The sequence below is a fragment of the Oryzias latipes genome, chromosome 13 (genome assembly GCF_053564925.1).
Source record: "Oryzias latipes strain Hd-rR chromosome 13, Olatipes_Hd-rR_3.1".
Taxonomy (NCBI): domain Eukaryota; kingdom Metazoa; phylum Chordata; class Actinopteri; order Beloniformes; family Adrianichthyidae; genus Oryzias; species Oryzias latipes.
The window spans coordinates 16597697-16613376 of NC_136249.1; the positions used below are offsets into that span (position 1 = coordinate 16597697).

General features: G+C 44.0%; 1 protein-coding gene across 10 annotated transcripts in view; it reads left to right on the top strand.

The window, feature by feature from the left end:
• The window catches only part of lrrc75a (leucine rich repeat containing 75A), a 49387-nt gene that overhangs the window by 19887 nt on the left and 13820 nt on the right, over nucleotides 1-15680 (top strand). For 2 of the 10 annotated variants that reach the window (XM_078956515.1, XM_078956519.1), the window contains exons 3-4: nucleotides 6119-7466; nucleotides 7721-11453. In XM_078956515.1, the coding sequence (XP_078812641.1) occupies nucleotides 6119-7466; nucleotides 7721-10866 (4494 nt within the window). In that variant the 3' untranslated portion in view covers nucleotides 10867-11453. Of the gene's footprint in view, nucleotides 1-6118; nucleotides 7467-7720; nucleotides 11454-14314; nucleotides 14428-15680 lie in introns of those variants that run through there. The other 8 variants (XR_013659622.1, XM_078956521.1, XM_078956516.1 and 5 more) reach the window with 8 other exon arrangements.

Genomic DNA, 15680 nt, shown 5'->3' on the forward strand with positions numbered 1-15680 from the left:
GGTTAAATCGCATTATTCTGGATCTCAATAGTGAGTTGAAAGGTTTACTGAGCGCTGAAATCCTATCCATGAAAAATACCTATAAAACACTGGAAGCATTTCTTCCTTCACTGTGAACTGTCACTCAGGATGTGACTGATGTGTTTGTGTGAGTGAATAAACAGTTATCTGGTTTGACAGTAACACAAAACTCCAATGGAACAGCTCAGCTTAAAGAACATAAAGAAAAACAAAAAGCAAAATAAGAATTTTTCTTTCTTTTTAAACCCATAAAGTCTAAACTGTGTTGTTGTTCACCCATGCAGGTAGTGCAGGTTTAGTGAGTTCCATCTCAAGGAACCTTTTTTTTTAACCTACTAACCTTTGTTTTAGCTTTACTTTATTTCCAGTCTTCACACATTTTTACAGCGCCAGGGTTTGAAACTTCTATTGTTTTTGCTCTTAACAGTGTTACGGTTGTTGTGTAAATGCTTTAAGAGGTGGAAAAGGAGGCTAGGGGTGGAGCTGTCTCACTAAATGTGCTTTTAGAAATAGCATGACTTAAGATAACGCCGCTGATGCTCAGCCATCTCAATGCCAGAGGATTACAAAACACTGAGAGGATGCTCTCTGGTCCACATTATTCGAATGGGAGAGGATGGTCGATTTGAGGAGAGATTAAAGCTCCCCGAACAACTCTGAGGCCGGATGTGGTACTGCAGTCTGAAGAGGCCCAGGAGGACAGTGAAGCCACAGTCCCATGAGGGAGAAGGATGGGAACATCAGGACTTGCAGCAAAACTTCAGGGGGAAAGGAGGTCTCCCTGATGTCAGGGTTTCCTGCAGAGTCAGTGAGGAGGACGCTGACAGCCTTTGGCTTTATAAAGGAGAAGAAAAACAGCAACCCTTGGTGGATCAGGAGAAAACATCTTTGGATGAGACGTACTACAAAAGAGGGAAGAAGGGTCGGTACGAAGCCCATCGAGACGACTGATGTTGTGAATTTGGGCTATACAAATAAAATTAAATTGATGTGTTTGATCAGAAATAGATGGTTTGAAACAATCAGTTCTAATGTAATAATTGAAACAAACTCAACAGATCAGTTAACAAAGAAACATTTAGTTATTTCTATCTTAAACCAGTGCTTTGCTGATTCTAAGACATATTTATAAATCCTCAGTGCAGGAGAAACAGTTTCCATTGAGAGCAGCTTTCTTCATTATTCAGGTTATAGAATAATGAATGAATCAAAGGACCTCCTGTCTATCAAATAAAGAGCAAAGTGGATTTAAATGAAGGTCATTTTGAAGAGGTTATAATCAGTTGGATGCGTCTTTGGTCTGACCTTCATCTTCCTCAAGTGAATGAATGCTCCTAACTTCTGTTGATCAAAGTGCAGAGGATGACGTGGACAGGGATGCACAGGGATATGGGGCTTGTATTTTTATGTAGACTGTCCTTGTCTGGGGGTCAGGACCCCAGGCCCACTATGATCTTGGGGTCACGCTCTCTGTGATCATGATGGCTCTGGTGTGGACAGATCCCTGTGATTTTGTTTCCTTACTTCACCGTTGCCGGATTTTTCTCTATATATGTTCATTTTCCGTTTGTAACTGGATTCATAAAGTTTGACTGTTTTAGATCAAAGAGGGGGCATGACTGTTAGTGCATAAGCTGTTAACATCTGCGAAGGCAGAATACATTTCTAGGAGATGACAAGACGCTGCTGCATCTCTGCTGCATTGGATTTCGGTTTTGAACAGAAACCCACTCCCAAATGTAACCTTGGGCCTGCACACGTTTACATTGTTGCCTCTGACAGGTAAATTCATATAAAATACCCCCCCTAACATCTCATAGACAAGAGCAGCGGTTCAAAAGGGGGCGTGTCCTTTGATTTTAGATTTAGATGTTTGCATGATCTCCTTAAAAATAGCTGTTTCCTAACGCTTTGCATTGATTAGTCTGCTGCATTCTAAATGAAGCTTTGATTATTTTGGAACGGAAAACGATGATATATAGCTTTGGGGGAATATAGACATATTTCTGTTGCTTAGTAACAAAAGGTCACTCCGACAATCCCTGTCTGTGAGGACTAAGATGAGCTGATAACCAGCGAGGAATAGACGGTCTTATGTAGAAACAGCTGGAAGCTCTATGATGTCCATCAGTTCAAGGAGGACACCATAAAAAACCCAAATCTGACTTTTAACTGAAGATGGATGAAGCATCTCTGAGGATTTACAGTCATACTGTTCGGGAAATCCTACTAAAGCAAAACTTAATTGAAGTGTTGATAGTAATCAGTGTTCCCTTGTTTACCGCGGGGTAATAGGTGAAATCGCAAAATAAAATTATCAATGTTTTAAGGGTGTTAAACTCTTCAATACACACTTGATACACTTTTCTCACAGGCATGAACATTTTTACAATTTTTACTTTTGTTTAAACTCTCAACGTTCAGACCTTCATTGAAAAATAAGTCCAGTAGTATGGAATGAAAAAGATTTATGTAGATTTGGCAAACTGATGGCATGGAGGAAACAGATTGACAAGGTCAACAGCCAATCAGGACGCAGAACACAATGGGTTGAAAAAATAAATAAAATTTTTTGCAAAAAAGACAGTGAAAGAAGGATGTAGCATGATATAGTGAGGGAACACCACAAACTTCTGTCCATGCAATGGTTACAAACTTCAAACATCTTGTGTTGCTGCATGATTACCAAACATAATCAATGTATTGTAAAGACTGTTTTTGATTTCAATATTTCACTTGTTATTGTTGTTTATTAGGAAACATGTAAACAAAGGTTTGGACCAATCATCTTGTGAAAATCTCATTCCACCAAACAAACCTAAGCATATTCCCAACATTCAGGAGGCAGATGAGGACATAATCCAGTTAATCCCTCACCAACTCACCAAACTCCATTTCTGCAGCTGCAGATCATTTTAATCATGCCTGAAGTAAGGGCAGGTGCTATTCTGATCTCCAGCCTCCATGGTGAGGCCTCTCCTCCAACCCAGCCCATCAACCCATCAAGTCCAGTTCCAAAACACAGCTGATGTTGGCTTTGGCAGGTTTCTGCAGGGCTTGATAAAACCTGAGATAGACCCGATTCCTGAATGCTGGAGCTGGGAGACACTGAAGATCCCAGTTTCATCTGATATGTTTCAGACCAATAGGTCTTTGTCACGAGTCCTGATGGAGCCTCATGTTTGGCTTATCTGGGGAAAAGCTTTCTGTTGTCATTTTACACCTGAAGGTAATTGGCTAAGGTCAATCTAGTCTTTTATTTTGGAAACCATCATTCTCATCCAACACTTCTCCTTTCAGACAAAACAGCCTGAAAAGGATCAAGCAGAAAAACGTGCATCTCAGAGCTTTGCTGAAAGATCCCACTTTTATGTTCGACTTTGGCTCATCCCAACCCTCCCAAAAGGATGCACAATATTAAAAAATAGTAATTATGAGCGCTTAGACTATAATTGTTCCAATAAGTGAGTTTACAGTCAACAGGGTTTGGCTCATTAGGTTTATCATGAGGTTTTGTTGTTTTTATCACTGGACTGTTGGTGCTGTTGGTTTTTCCTAAATCGTTACCTTCATTTCTTAGCCAGCTTCTGCTGTTTATCCGTCATTTCCACTTGTTTTATACCAATCTGGGTTCTCGGTTAAATTCATATTTTGAACTTGTCTGCTTAATCTGACTGCAGAAACAGATTCGGCTCAATCAGATCCCTATTTTATTTCTTAAGAATTATCCAGAGACTGGAAACTTTCCTCACATTAACAGCTAACCACACATTTGTCTTCCTTAGTTCATTCGCCAGAAGAAAAGAGCATTAAAAACATGAAACCACAGCTGGAACTGCTGCTCCGCACAGATAAAAACAGGTATTACTGAAAAACGACAGTCTTTTTGAGAAACAACAAGCAGAACCTCCTGAGCTCTGTGGACAGAAATTATTTTCCTGACATGAGTGAAAATTGCTGCCTTGCTTTGCAGTTTTTCAGTGCAAAAAGCAGCAGGCACCACAAAGTTACTGCCCACTTCTACATATGTTCATAGACAGAATGCCAGGACTTCAGCACGCTCATAAATAATATATATGCATCTCGTAATCTCATCTAATCTGAAGGCTCTGGATTGGTTTTAAAACTGGATTCGTGACAGATTTTAACCTTCTAGCCTTAGGATTTTAAGATGTCCAGTCTGCAGGGTGGAAAATTAAGTTGTTTTTTTAAATTAACTTTACCCAGAACAGGTCGCCAGTCTGTTGCAGGAACACACACATCCAAAGAGAATCTAGAATCTTCAATGAACCTATGAAGCATGTTTTGGACTGTGGGGGGACAAACCCCACACATGCAAACTGTTACGACTCGTGACCGAAGGAACCCAAACGCAGGAAGGAAGACCTCAAACTCGAACTCAAGTAGACTGTCACAGATTTACTCGAAATCTCAAAGAAGTCAAACATCCAGTTGTACAAACAAACAGGACTCTGCGACACTGAAAACAACAAGGACAGAAACTTAAATAACAAACCACATAATCAGGAAACTGAAAACAGCTGAGAGAAACAGGTGAACACACAGAAGGGGGAGGAGGAGGGTGCAGCTGCCAGCTGATCCATGACACAAACTCCACAAAGAAAATCAAACCAGGACCTTCCCGCTGTGAGGCAAGAGCACAAACCCCTACGCCTCCATGCATTTTGCATGTACTAATGCTAAAAAACAAAACCTTCATTTTGCATAAAATATGGAAAGCAGGGATACTTGTTATGGTTATTTTTAAAGCATCATCCGGGTCTGTGTTTTGAGGCTTTCATTGTTTTAGACATTCTCAAACAGAACGTGAGTCCTCTGTGAGGTGAAGTCGTGGTCTCCAGCCAGGTTGGCGTTTTCCTGCACTCCTGACCGCAGAGACGAGGACGGGAAGATTGAATTATCCAGACTGTTCATGCAGAACGGAGGCAGAGTGAGGACTCATTTAGCAGAGCAAGCTGAGAAAAATGTGACGGGGGGTGACTGTTTGTGCTGCACAGACTATGTCCATCGCAAAACAGAGGAGCAAAAAAGAAAGATAGAGTAGAGGTCTTCAGTTCCCCAGGGGTTGTTACAAACCTGTAAATGTGCTCCCCATCAATAATGCAGGAGAACTGAGAATCAGAGAAAATGGGCAATAAGCAAAAAGACAAAACCACAAGAAAGATGCTGATGGTGAAGAAGAAAAAGAGACATTTAGGCTTTATGAGTGAGTTTGTGTAATTCATAGATAGTGGTGTGGTGAGTTAGTTTGTTTAAAAGCTAAATGACTCTTTGTAAACACATGCTGTATCAAATTTTTTTTGTAAAATCCCAACATCTGTCTGCAAATCTTCACTTAGCCAGGTGGAAATTATTCTACATGACAAAAGTTCAATATCTGTCAGACTTTAGCTCATAGTTACAACCATTGATTGGTCCGAATCGATCTTAGTCTCTATGGTAACCACTCTCACCAATTTGGAGTGAGCTTGTTGGAAGGCCACACCCCTACCACTTGAAAGTGGGCAACTCTTTCTGTCAAACGTTTTGAACATTAGATATGCGAGCCAGCAGGCTCCACCTACTTTTATTTAGGCATCTTATTGGTCATTGTATGAATTGAATAACTTGAACTACATATAAGTATCAAAATGAGGATTATCAAGAGCATGTTATAAAAAAGGTATCAGAGCAAGAATGGTTATTCAGACAAACAGAATGACAGAGTCATAGCTGTCTATTTCTCTGTAGAAGTCTATGGATTTTGGCATCTTGGAGCCAATGGGTACTTCCTGTTTGGAACGCTAGGGGGAGGGCTCGCTCATTTCAGTTCTCATATAGAGTCAATCGGTTTAACAGAAGCTCAGTGTCACGGTGCCTGTCAGTTCACCTCCCCCCCTCCTACAGCTCTCACCACCTTGCTGATTGGAACCAGCTGATCGTCATCTTCTCATCATCCTGCCGGTCTTCATAAGGGAGCTCTCACCAGAATTCTACGCCAGTTTGTTATACTCACTCCGGTGCTTATGCCTGGCCTCTTAGTCTCAGCTAAGTTTATCTTGTCTCCATACTTACCACGTCTTGTGCTCACCTTCAGGTTCCTACCTTGGTCACGCTGGTTCCTCCCCTCCACGCTGGTCCTGCCGTCCTCGGCATCCACGCCTCGTTCCAAGCTGGTTTCCGCCGTCCTCGGCATCCACGCCTCGTTCCAAGCTGGTTTCCGCCGTCCTCGGCGTCCACGCCTTACCTCAAGCCGGTCCCGCTGTCCTCAGCGCCCAAGCCTCGCTCCCTCTGGATCCACAGTTCGACGCGTCCTCGTGTCGCCCCCTCCCCTTCATCTGCATCAGCTCAAAGGAAACACCAAGTTCAATCCACGGAGGAAATACGTCCACATCCCCTCAGAAACTTATTTACCTCTGGTAAAATAAATCCATTTAAAGTCATCCTTGCTGTGAGTTTTCTTCCGGGTTTCAGCATCTGGGTCTGCTACGTCTACGACGCCATGACAGAACAAACTGGCCAATACCCAGACCCAGCTGACCCGGAAGATCTACGTCAGACCGTCATCCAGCACGGACTGTTTCTGGACCTCCTTTACAGTACCATCACCCGGGTCACCGCTATTCAGGAGGACCTTTCTCGTCGCCTGAGAATAATTTCTCAAGCCCAGATGAATTCGATCGGACAATATCCAGCTAATTCTAATACCAACATTGCAGCCCCTACAGCCGGGAGCTTGGACATATCCGCTGCCTCTGGGATTCCTGAAAATTTCCGGCTTCAACCGGAGTTTTTTCAGGGGGACGTTGAATCATGTGGGGGTTTCCTTCTTCAATGCAGACTTATTTTTCAGCAGGCTCCGCGATATTACCAAGCTGACCACAGCAAGATCACCCTCATAGTTAACTCCCTCAGAGGCAAAGCGCTCAAATGGGCTCAGGCCTTTCTAACTGCTAACCCCATTTCTCAGATTTCTTTCGAGCGTTTCTTAGGTGAATTTCAGCTGGTCTTTGATCAACCCCGCAAGACTGAGGAGGCGACGCGCCACCTTCTAGGATTAAGGCAACGCAGCCGATCTGTAAGTGAACATTTAATTGACTTTCGAATACTAGCTGTGGAAGCTGGATGGCCGGACGTTGCCCTAAAAGGGGTTTTCTATCGATCACTTAACAACCAGATCAAAGACCATCTCTGTTCTCAGTCTGAAGCCAGAACGTTCGAGGAGCTCGTTACTGCAGCTCTTCGCTCTGACGTACGACTCCGCGAGCGTCAGGTAGAAAGAGCACATACTGAGAGGAAAACTGTAAATAACCCTGTGTCTAAAACCCCCATGCCAGAATCTCCTTCCATCTCTCGTGAACACGTCACCTGCTCCTCTGAGGAACCCATGCAGATCGGACATTCTAAACTCACACCGGAGGAACGCCGCAGACGCCAGGTAGAAGGTACCTGTTTCTATTGTGGACATTCTGGGCACCATGTGCAGCAGTGCTCCTTACGTTTAAACTCCAAAGCCCCCCGCTAGAAGACAGGCCGCGGGAGGGTTCCTCCACTGTTATTCAGGAAAATAACTTTCTTTATTTACCTGTCAAGCTATGTCACCAGTCTCATGTTCATGTATGCCAAGCCCTCATAGACTCCGGAGCTGAACAAAGTTTTATTGACAGTCACTTAGTGTCCAAACTCAATCTCCCCACAGAACCGCTGGATCATCCTGTCAAGGCAGCTGGACTAGGTGGTCAGCTGCTCACTCGAATCACTCACCGCACCAGACCCGTGCAACTTGTCACCTCTGGTAACCATCATGAAGTCATGCAATTCTATATTACTCAAACGCTTCAATCTCCTGTTATCTTAGGCTTCCCATGGCTCCGCAGTCACAATCCCCAGTTCGATTGGGTGAATCTTCACATAACTAACTGGAGCACCCATTGCCTTGCCAACTGCCTCCGCTCCGCAGTACCATCAGTTTCTCCCAATCTGGAGCCAGCACCTGATGATATTGACCTCTCCAAGGTACCCTCATGTTATCATGATCTCAGGACTGTTTTCAGTAAAAGCAAGGCAGGAGCTCTACCTCCGCACCGACCTTATGATTGCTCCATCGAGCTATTAAACGGGGCCACTCTCCCCAAGGGTCGATTATTCAATCTGTCAGGTCCTGAAAAACTCTCCATGGAAAAGTACATCCATGAATCTCTTTCCTCGGGTCACATTCGTCCTTCTTCGTCCCCCGTTGGTGCAGGTTTTTTCTTTGTCCAAAAGAAAGATAAGACCCTTCGGCCATGCATCGACTACCGAGAATTAAACCAGATCACAGTCAAGAATAAATATTCTTTGCCTCTCATCAGCTCCGCCTTGGACACCGTTCAGGAAGCGCGTGTATTCACTAAATTGGATCTCCGTAATGCGTACCATCTAGTCCGTATGAAGGAGGGGGACGAATGGAAGACTGCTTTCAACACCCCCCTTGGTCATTTTGAATACCTGGTGATGCCCTTTGGGCTCACCAATGCCCCTGCAGTCTTCCAACACCTAGTTAATGACGTCCTCCGAGACTTCCTTAATAGGTTTGTCTTCGTCTATCTTGACGATATTCTCATTTATTCACCCAATCACGATCTCCACATCCACCATGTTCGTCAGGTCCTTGAGCGTCTTCTTGAAAATCGACTCTTTGTAAAGGCTGAAAAGTGCGACTTTCACGTATCTACCGTGTCTTTTCTTGGGTTCATTATTGAGGCTGGCAACATCCGCCCCGATCCAGCCAAGGTTTCCGCTGTCGCCAACTGGGAACCTCCCGATTCACGTAAACAGTTACAACGTTTTCTCGGATTTGCCAATTTTTACCGTAGATTCATACGCAACTACAGCAGTCTCGCCGCCCCACTCACTCAACTTACGTCTGTTAATACACCTTTTGTTTGGAGCCCAGAGGCCCAGGCCGCCTTCGATAAACTCAAGGGGATGTTTATCTCAGCTCCCATCCTGATCCAACCTGACCCCCAACGTCAGTTTATCGTAGAGGTTGACGCCTCCGATACCGGAGTGGGAGCCGTCCTTTCCCAACGTGAGGTTTCCTCAGGGAAACTCAAACCCTGCGCTTTCTTTTCACGTAAACTGTCACCTGCGGAACGGAACTATGACGTTGGGAACCGCGAACTCCTTGCCATAAAGTTAGCTCTGGAGGAATGGCGTCATTGGCTCGAGGGGGCGGAGCACCCTTTCATAGTTTGGACGGATCATAAAAATCTCGCTTACCTCCGTTCTGCCAAACGCCTAAACTCCCGTCAGGCCCGCTGGTGCCTCTTTTTTGATCGGTTTTCATTCATCATTACTTATCGACCCGGAAGTAGGAACGTCAAACCCGATGCATTATCTCGCATCCACAGTAATCATGACCTTGAGGAGGCCACTCCCATTATTCCACCCACCTGCGTGGTCGGTAACCTCACGTGGGATATCGAAACGCGGGTCCTGCAGGCTCAGGATGAGGAACCCGATCATCCTCCTCCCCCCGCTAACACTCTATACGTGCCTTCCTCTCTGCGTTCGGACGTTCTGGTTTGGGGTCACACTTCTCGTGTTTCTTGTCATGGGGGTGTCCAAAGAACGCTCAGTCTCATTAAGCGCAGGTTTTTCTGGCCCACCCTAGAACGGGATGTCAGGGAGTTTATCGCCGCTTGTGATATTTGCGCCAGATCCAAATCTTCCAATTTGCCTCCGGCTGGTTTACTTCACCCTTTGCCCATCGCTACTCGCCCTTGGTCCCATATTGCCCTAGATTTCGTCACAGGGTTGCCTCCGTCACAAGGCAAAACTGTCATCCTTACAGTCGTTGATCGCTTCTCTAAAGCGGCTCAGTTCATTCCATTACCTAAACTCCCCACCGCCGCTGAAATGGCGGACATCCTGGTCCATCAGGTTTTCAGAAACCACGGGATCCCCAAGGACATAGTTTCAGACCGGGGACCTCAATTTGTGTCCCAGGTCTGGAGAACCTTTTGCTCCGCCCTGGGTGCTACCGTTAGCCTCTCCTCGGGTTATCACCCCCAGTCTAACGGCCAAGCGGAGCGTGCTAATCAGGAGCTGGAAGCTGCCCTCCGTTGCCTGGCTGCCCAGAATCCCTCCACCTGGTCCAAGTTCCTAGTATGGATTGAATACGCTCACAATAACCATCCCTCCTCTGCCACCGGTTTATCTCCATTCGAAATATCCCTTGGTTATTCACCTCCGCTGTTCCCCTCACAGGAGTTAGATTTGGCCGTTCCCTCTGTGCAGCATCATCTGCAACGTATCCAGCGTATCTGGCGCCAAGCTAAAGCTGCCCTTCTGCGCACTCGGGAGAGCAACTGCCGTCTGGCTAACCGTCGTAGGAGAGCGGCCCCAAATTACCAACCTGGGCAAAAGGTTTGGCTTTCCTCCAGGAACATACCCCTTCAGGTCGCCTCACGCAAGCTAGCACCCCGTTACATTGGTCCTTACATCATTGACGAAATCATCAATCCTTCCTGTGTTAAACTACGGCTCCCGGCTGCTTTAAAGATTCATCCCTCGTTCCATGTTTCCCAGATCAAGCCCTTTCAGGAAAGCTCCTTGTGCCCGCCATCCGCTTCCCCACCACCCGCCCGGCTCATTGACGGCGCGCCTGCCTTTACGGTCTCTCGTATTCTGGACATTCGCCGCCGGGGCCGTGGTCACCAGTACTTGGTGGACTGGGAGGGTTACGGTCCGGAGGAGCGCTCCTGGATCTCCCGCTCCATGATCCTGGACCGTTCCCTCCTGGACGACTTTTTCAGGGCCCACCCTGACCGCCGTCCTGGACCGCCTGGAGGCGGTCGTTGAGAGGGGGGTACTGTCACGGTGCCTGTCAGTTCACCTCCCCCCCTCCTACAGCTCTCACCACCTTGCTGATTGGAACCAGCTGATCGTCATCTTCTCATCATCCTGCCGGTCTTCATAAGGGAGCTCTCACCAGAATTCTACGCCAGTTTGTTATACTCACTCCGGTGCTTATGCCTGGCCTCTTAGTCTCAGCTAAGTTTATCTTGTCTCCATACTTACCACGTCTTGTGCTCACCTTCAGGTTCCTACCTTGGTCACGCTGGTTCCTCCCCTCCACGCTGGTCCTGCCGTCCTCGGCATCCACGCCTCGTTCCAAGCTGGTTTCCGCCGTCCTCGGCATCCACGCCTCGTTCCAAGCTGGTTTCCGCCGTCCTCGGCGTCCACGCCTTACCTCAAGCCGGTCCCGCTGTCCTCAGCGCCCAAGCCTCGCTCCCTCTGGATCCACAGTTCGACGCGTCCTCGTGTCGCCCCCTCCCCTTCATCTGCATCAGCTCAAAGGAAACACCAAGTTCAATCCACGGAGGAAATACGTCCACATCCCCTCAGAAACTTATTTACCTCTGGTAAAATAAATCCATTTAAAGTCATCCTTGCTGTGAGTTTTCTTCCGGGTTTCAGCATCTGGGTCTGCTACGTCTACGACGCCATGACACTCAGTACAGGTTTACTAGCATAAGATGAAGCCAAAGGATTTTTGAAAGAAAAAAAAAAAAACAAGAATTCAACAAGCCATTGGTCCTTCAAGATCCCTGTGGTGGATCTTTAAGGTCATCTTTAAATCCCATCTTTAAGTCCTCTGCAGTCATGACGGCATATTTCCAATGATGACTAAGGAAACGTATTCCAAGTTTCAAATAACAAATTTAACTAGATTTGCAATTCCTTTAAAGAAATTATGTCTGATTGCTGACAGCACTCAAGATTTTGAGCATTTTAAAGCTGTTTCTATCAAATGCCAAAAATGCCAGTTTTTCTAGCGAAATAGCTGTTCAAACCTTCTTTAAACCACCTCTAGGTGGTACTGAAGATTTTAAACGTTGTTATAAATGAAAAATTATGTGATCAATGTTAGTTTTCTTTTATCTACAGTAGTTTCAGAGACTCAGCTTACTGTAACTGCATCAACATCGTTCACATAGCTTTTGTATAGCCTTTGTCTACATATTCTTTAACTTTCAGAATACAAGTCTTTTCTCAGCAAATGCAAAGCTTTTATGAATCATGGGTAATTGCTTGGTCTAATTCTTTTTGATTTTTAAGTCGTATATAGATTGAAAAGGTTATTTTAATTACTTCAACTGTTTTGGAAACTATTTTTATAGCTCTAAAGAGCTATTCTTATCGCACTGTGAGTTTTCTTTAAAATCGTTTTTTTAGGTTTTAAAGGCCGCTGAAATTAGATTTTTTTTTTCCAACTTTTCGTAACTTAAAGAACCTTTTGTGAGCTTATAGCACTTTTTTTCTTTAGGGGGCATTTATTAGTTTTTAGATGCTTTCTCCATTTTTATAAGAGCGTTTAAAGGGTATTTGGTAGCTCTGAAAAGCCTCATCAGCTTTAAATGCATTTTGTAAATTACACATTTTTTACATTACACTTTTTTACATCACATTTAACACAAAGGTTTGAGGGATCATGGGTAATGAATGGCCTGGTCTCATTCATGTCCTATGGGAACTTTCTCTCTGAAAAAGATTAGCTATAAATAAACTATATTAGTTTTTGGTACCAAAATAATAGCACACTTCTTACAAGGGAGCTTTACAAAGTACTATTGATTGCATCTTGATACCTGCTTTTGCCTAGGAGAGGAGAAGCGCGGCAAAAATGCGACCACACTCATTGTTTTCAGAAATAAGACAACTACAATAAACTGAAGAGCTTAAATGTTTTTCACATGAAGTACAAAACAGTTCTGCACTCACTCTTTTTTTCCTTTTTTTTTTTTTTTAAAATGCGCACATTTTTTTTGCAGATTCAAATTTTTGGGATTTGTTGGCCACTGAATAAAAAAGCTTTAAAAATGTGTTTCATTCTTTAGATTCTGCAAGAAATTGACTTTTTTCCCTAGTTTTCCCTTGTTTTCCCTTTATGAGCTCTGAAAATGTCAAAGCACTCATGGCATTGCCAAAAGTATGTCCATGTTTTATTTATGCTTGAGCACCGTAAAAAAAAGGAGTTTCTTGAAAAGCACTTTGAATTCTTCAGGCTGAACTAATGCAGGTTTATCTACCAGTGGTTGTTTATATAGTACATATGCAACAAGAAGGCTTTTGTCTGATGGAAGCTCCGCATCGTCTCAGGAACTCCATCCGTAAAGAAAACAACAACACTGGAGATGAAATCAACACAAACACTGTGGTTCACCATTCATGATTAAAAAACAGAAATGCTCCATCAGAAAAGCAAAATGCTTTGAAAGGCTGTCAGGGTTATGACTTTTTCCTTAATAAAGAGAAGAACCACACAGGAGATGAGAATTTTTGCTAGACTTCTGCAGAAGGAGAGTCTGTCCGTCACAGAGGAGTTCTGCTTCCCAGTGTATCCAGTCTGGTTTGATTGATGGCCGGGGTTGAGTCATTCAATCAAACAGTACGAACATCATATATAGTCAGCACTTTTCACGTCATTGTTTTTTTACTGAACGATAGAACTGAGACGATCATATTGTGGTGATTATAGCATGTAAGTAAATGATAATTACGTAACTCTTAGAAACTTTGACATGAAGATGGTTCTTTAAAGGAGATCCCTTCTCCTGGGAGGCAGCTAGTCGATATCAACATACATATGAATGACAAAAATGTGACTCAAAACAAAATTCTGCATTTCAATGTGACTAATTACAGTTTTTTGAAAGTCTTGAAGCTAAAAGCAGCAAAAGAACCAAAAACTCTGCAAACGTGAACATTATTCCATCACTGCAATGACAGGCTTTCCTTTTAAAACAAACAGAAGAATTAAATTGATTCAACTATTCACTCAACGTTTTAGCATCTTCTCTGCAGAATTTTGTCATAAAACTTCACAGACAGACAGACAGACAGACAGACAGACAGATAGAAGGCAAATATTTTGACTGCTGAATTATTGGATAAATATTAGTTCACACATCGAAGAAATAAATATAAAAGCAACTTTTACTTAAACTTTTACTTAAAAATAATTTGTTTTCTTTTTTTCGTTGTTACTGAGAAAAAAAACTGTTGCCTATAAAATTACAATAAACTGGTTGTTAAACATTTTGTCTGTAAGTGATTTATTTTATTCCACTTTTAAGGTGGTCAGAGAAGTTTTGATGAGAATAAATAGTATTTGAGATGTTCAGAAGGTCAATCCTTTTTGGTTGTGTAAGCTTTTAAAAGCTATAAGGAACCTCCTGTTTTCTGAAAAGGACCTGCAGACCTCTGGGATTTCCTAAACTGACAGGTTTCCATCTCTGTTCGACAGGAAGGAGACTCTCTGGGGGCGATGGAGAAGGTCTGCCGTCAGCTGACCTACCACCTCAGCCCACACTCTCAGTGGAGGAGGCATGGGCTGCTGAAGCGGAAGCCACAGGCCTGGTGAGTGCATGTCTGATGGCTTTCTTAACATCTCTGCATGCATCCTCATCTGCTGCCTCTTTGAGCGCCATGGGAAAGTCTGTTCATGCTCTACGTTTTCTCCCAGTTGGAGGGGAAATCTGTCCTTTGTGTGAGTGTGCCTTTATGTCTCCCTTTCACCGTCGGATCATCTCCTACACTATGAACATCAGAGCAGAAAAACTGTCTTCACCCTTCCTGAAAGCCCCTTGCTGTAAATTTGATAAACCTTTTCTGATCTTCGTCACACGCAAAATAGAGCTGCTTCTCTAAGGCGAAATGGAAATAAAGAGCTGGATTTGCTGTTGGCTGCAGAGCTGCACATTATGGAAATGAGGCGTCAGAAGCCAGTCATTAATCCGTGTGCTTCCTCAGCTCCGATTCTAATGAAGTATCTGAAGATTCAGAGTGAGAGCCGCGCCGTCAGCACTCCGACTGTCTCCAGACAGACTGACGGGTTTAGAAGGAAGCATCTCGGTTTTTTTATGGAGACGGCTTCATAATAAACATTCAGAAACACAGTAGTTTCACATGCAAGAGTGTCGTGAAAAGAAAAAAAAACAGATCGATTTGTAGCAGGAGGACCTAAAAAACCAGCACTAGCTGGTCCACTTTCTTTATGAATCCAAATGTTTCAGCAGATGTAGGGAGAGAGGAGAACTGCTTCTCAGACGAGGAGGAGGAGGAGGAGGAGGAGCACATGCTCTGCTTCCTGTGTCCTCTGGAGGAGGTAATGACATGACTCATATGATTGTTCTGGACTGGAAATATCTTTGATTGCCCCCCATCAATGTAAGCTTTGTGACAGAAGACATGCAGTCATCTTTAATGCTGATGTGTAATTCATGATGAAGAATTTAGAAACATCTGATAAAAGTGTTTTCGGTCATGTTAAAATGAATCAGATTTTCAGAAAACTGATGTTGTTGCATCCTCTGGTGGACGTTTCAGATGGAACCAATGGCTTCATTGTGGTGGTGGTGGTTGTGGGAGTGGGGGGTGGTGCCATTATTGGCTTTTATTATAGAGTTGGGGTTTTAAATCGTTTTTGACCACAGAGCTTTCTCAAACATCAGACACATAGCAGAAAAACAGGCAGCAGGAATAAACAGGACTTGCTCCACCCTGCTGCACCAAAAACAGCTCCAGAAATGAGGCACGGCCCACCCTTTTACCTTTTTTTGTCAGGGACTGATGGGGGACACCTGTAAACTGAAACGTGACAAAAACCACGG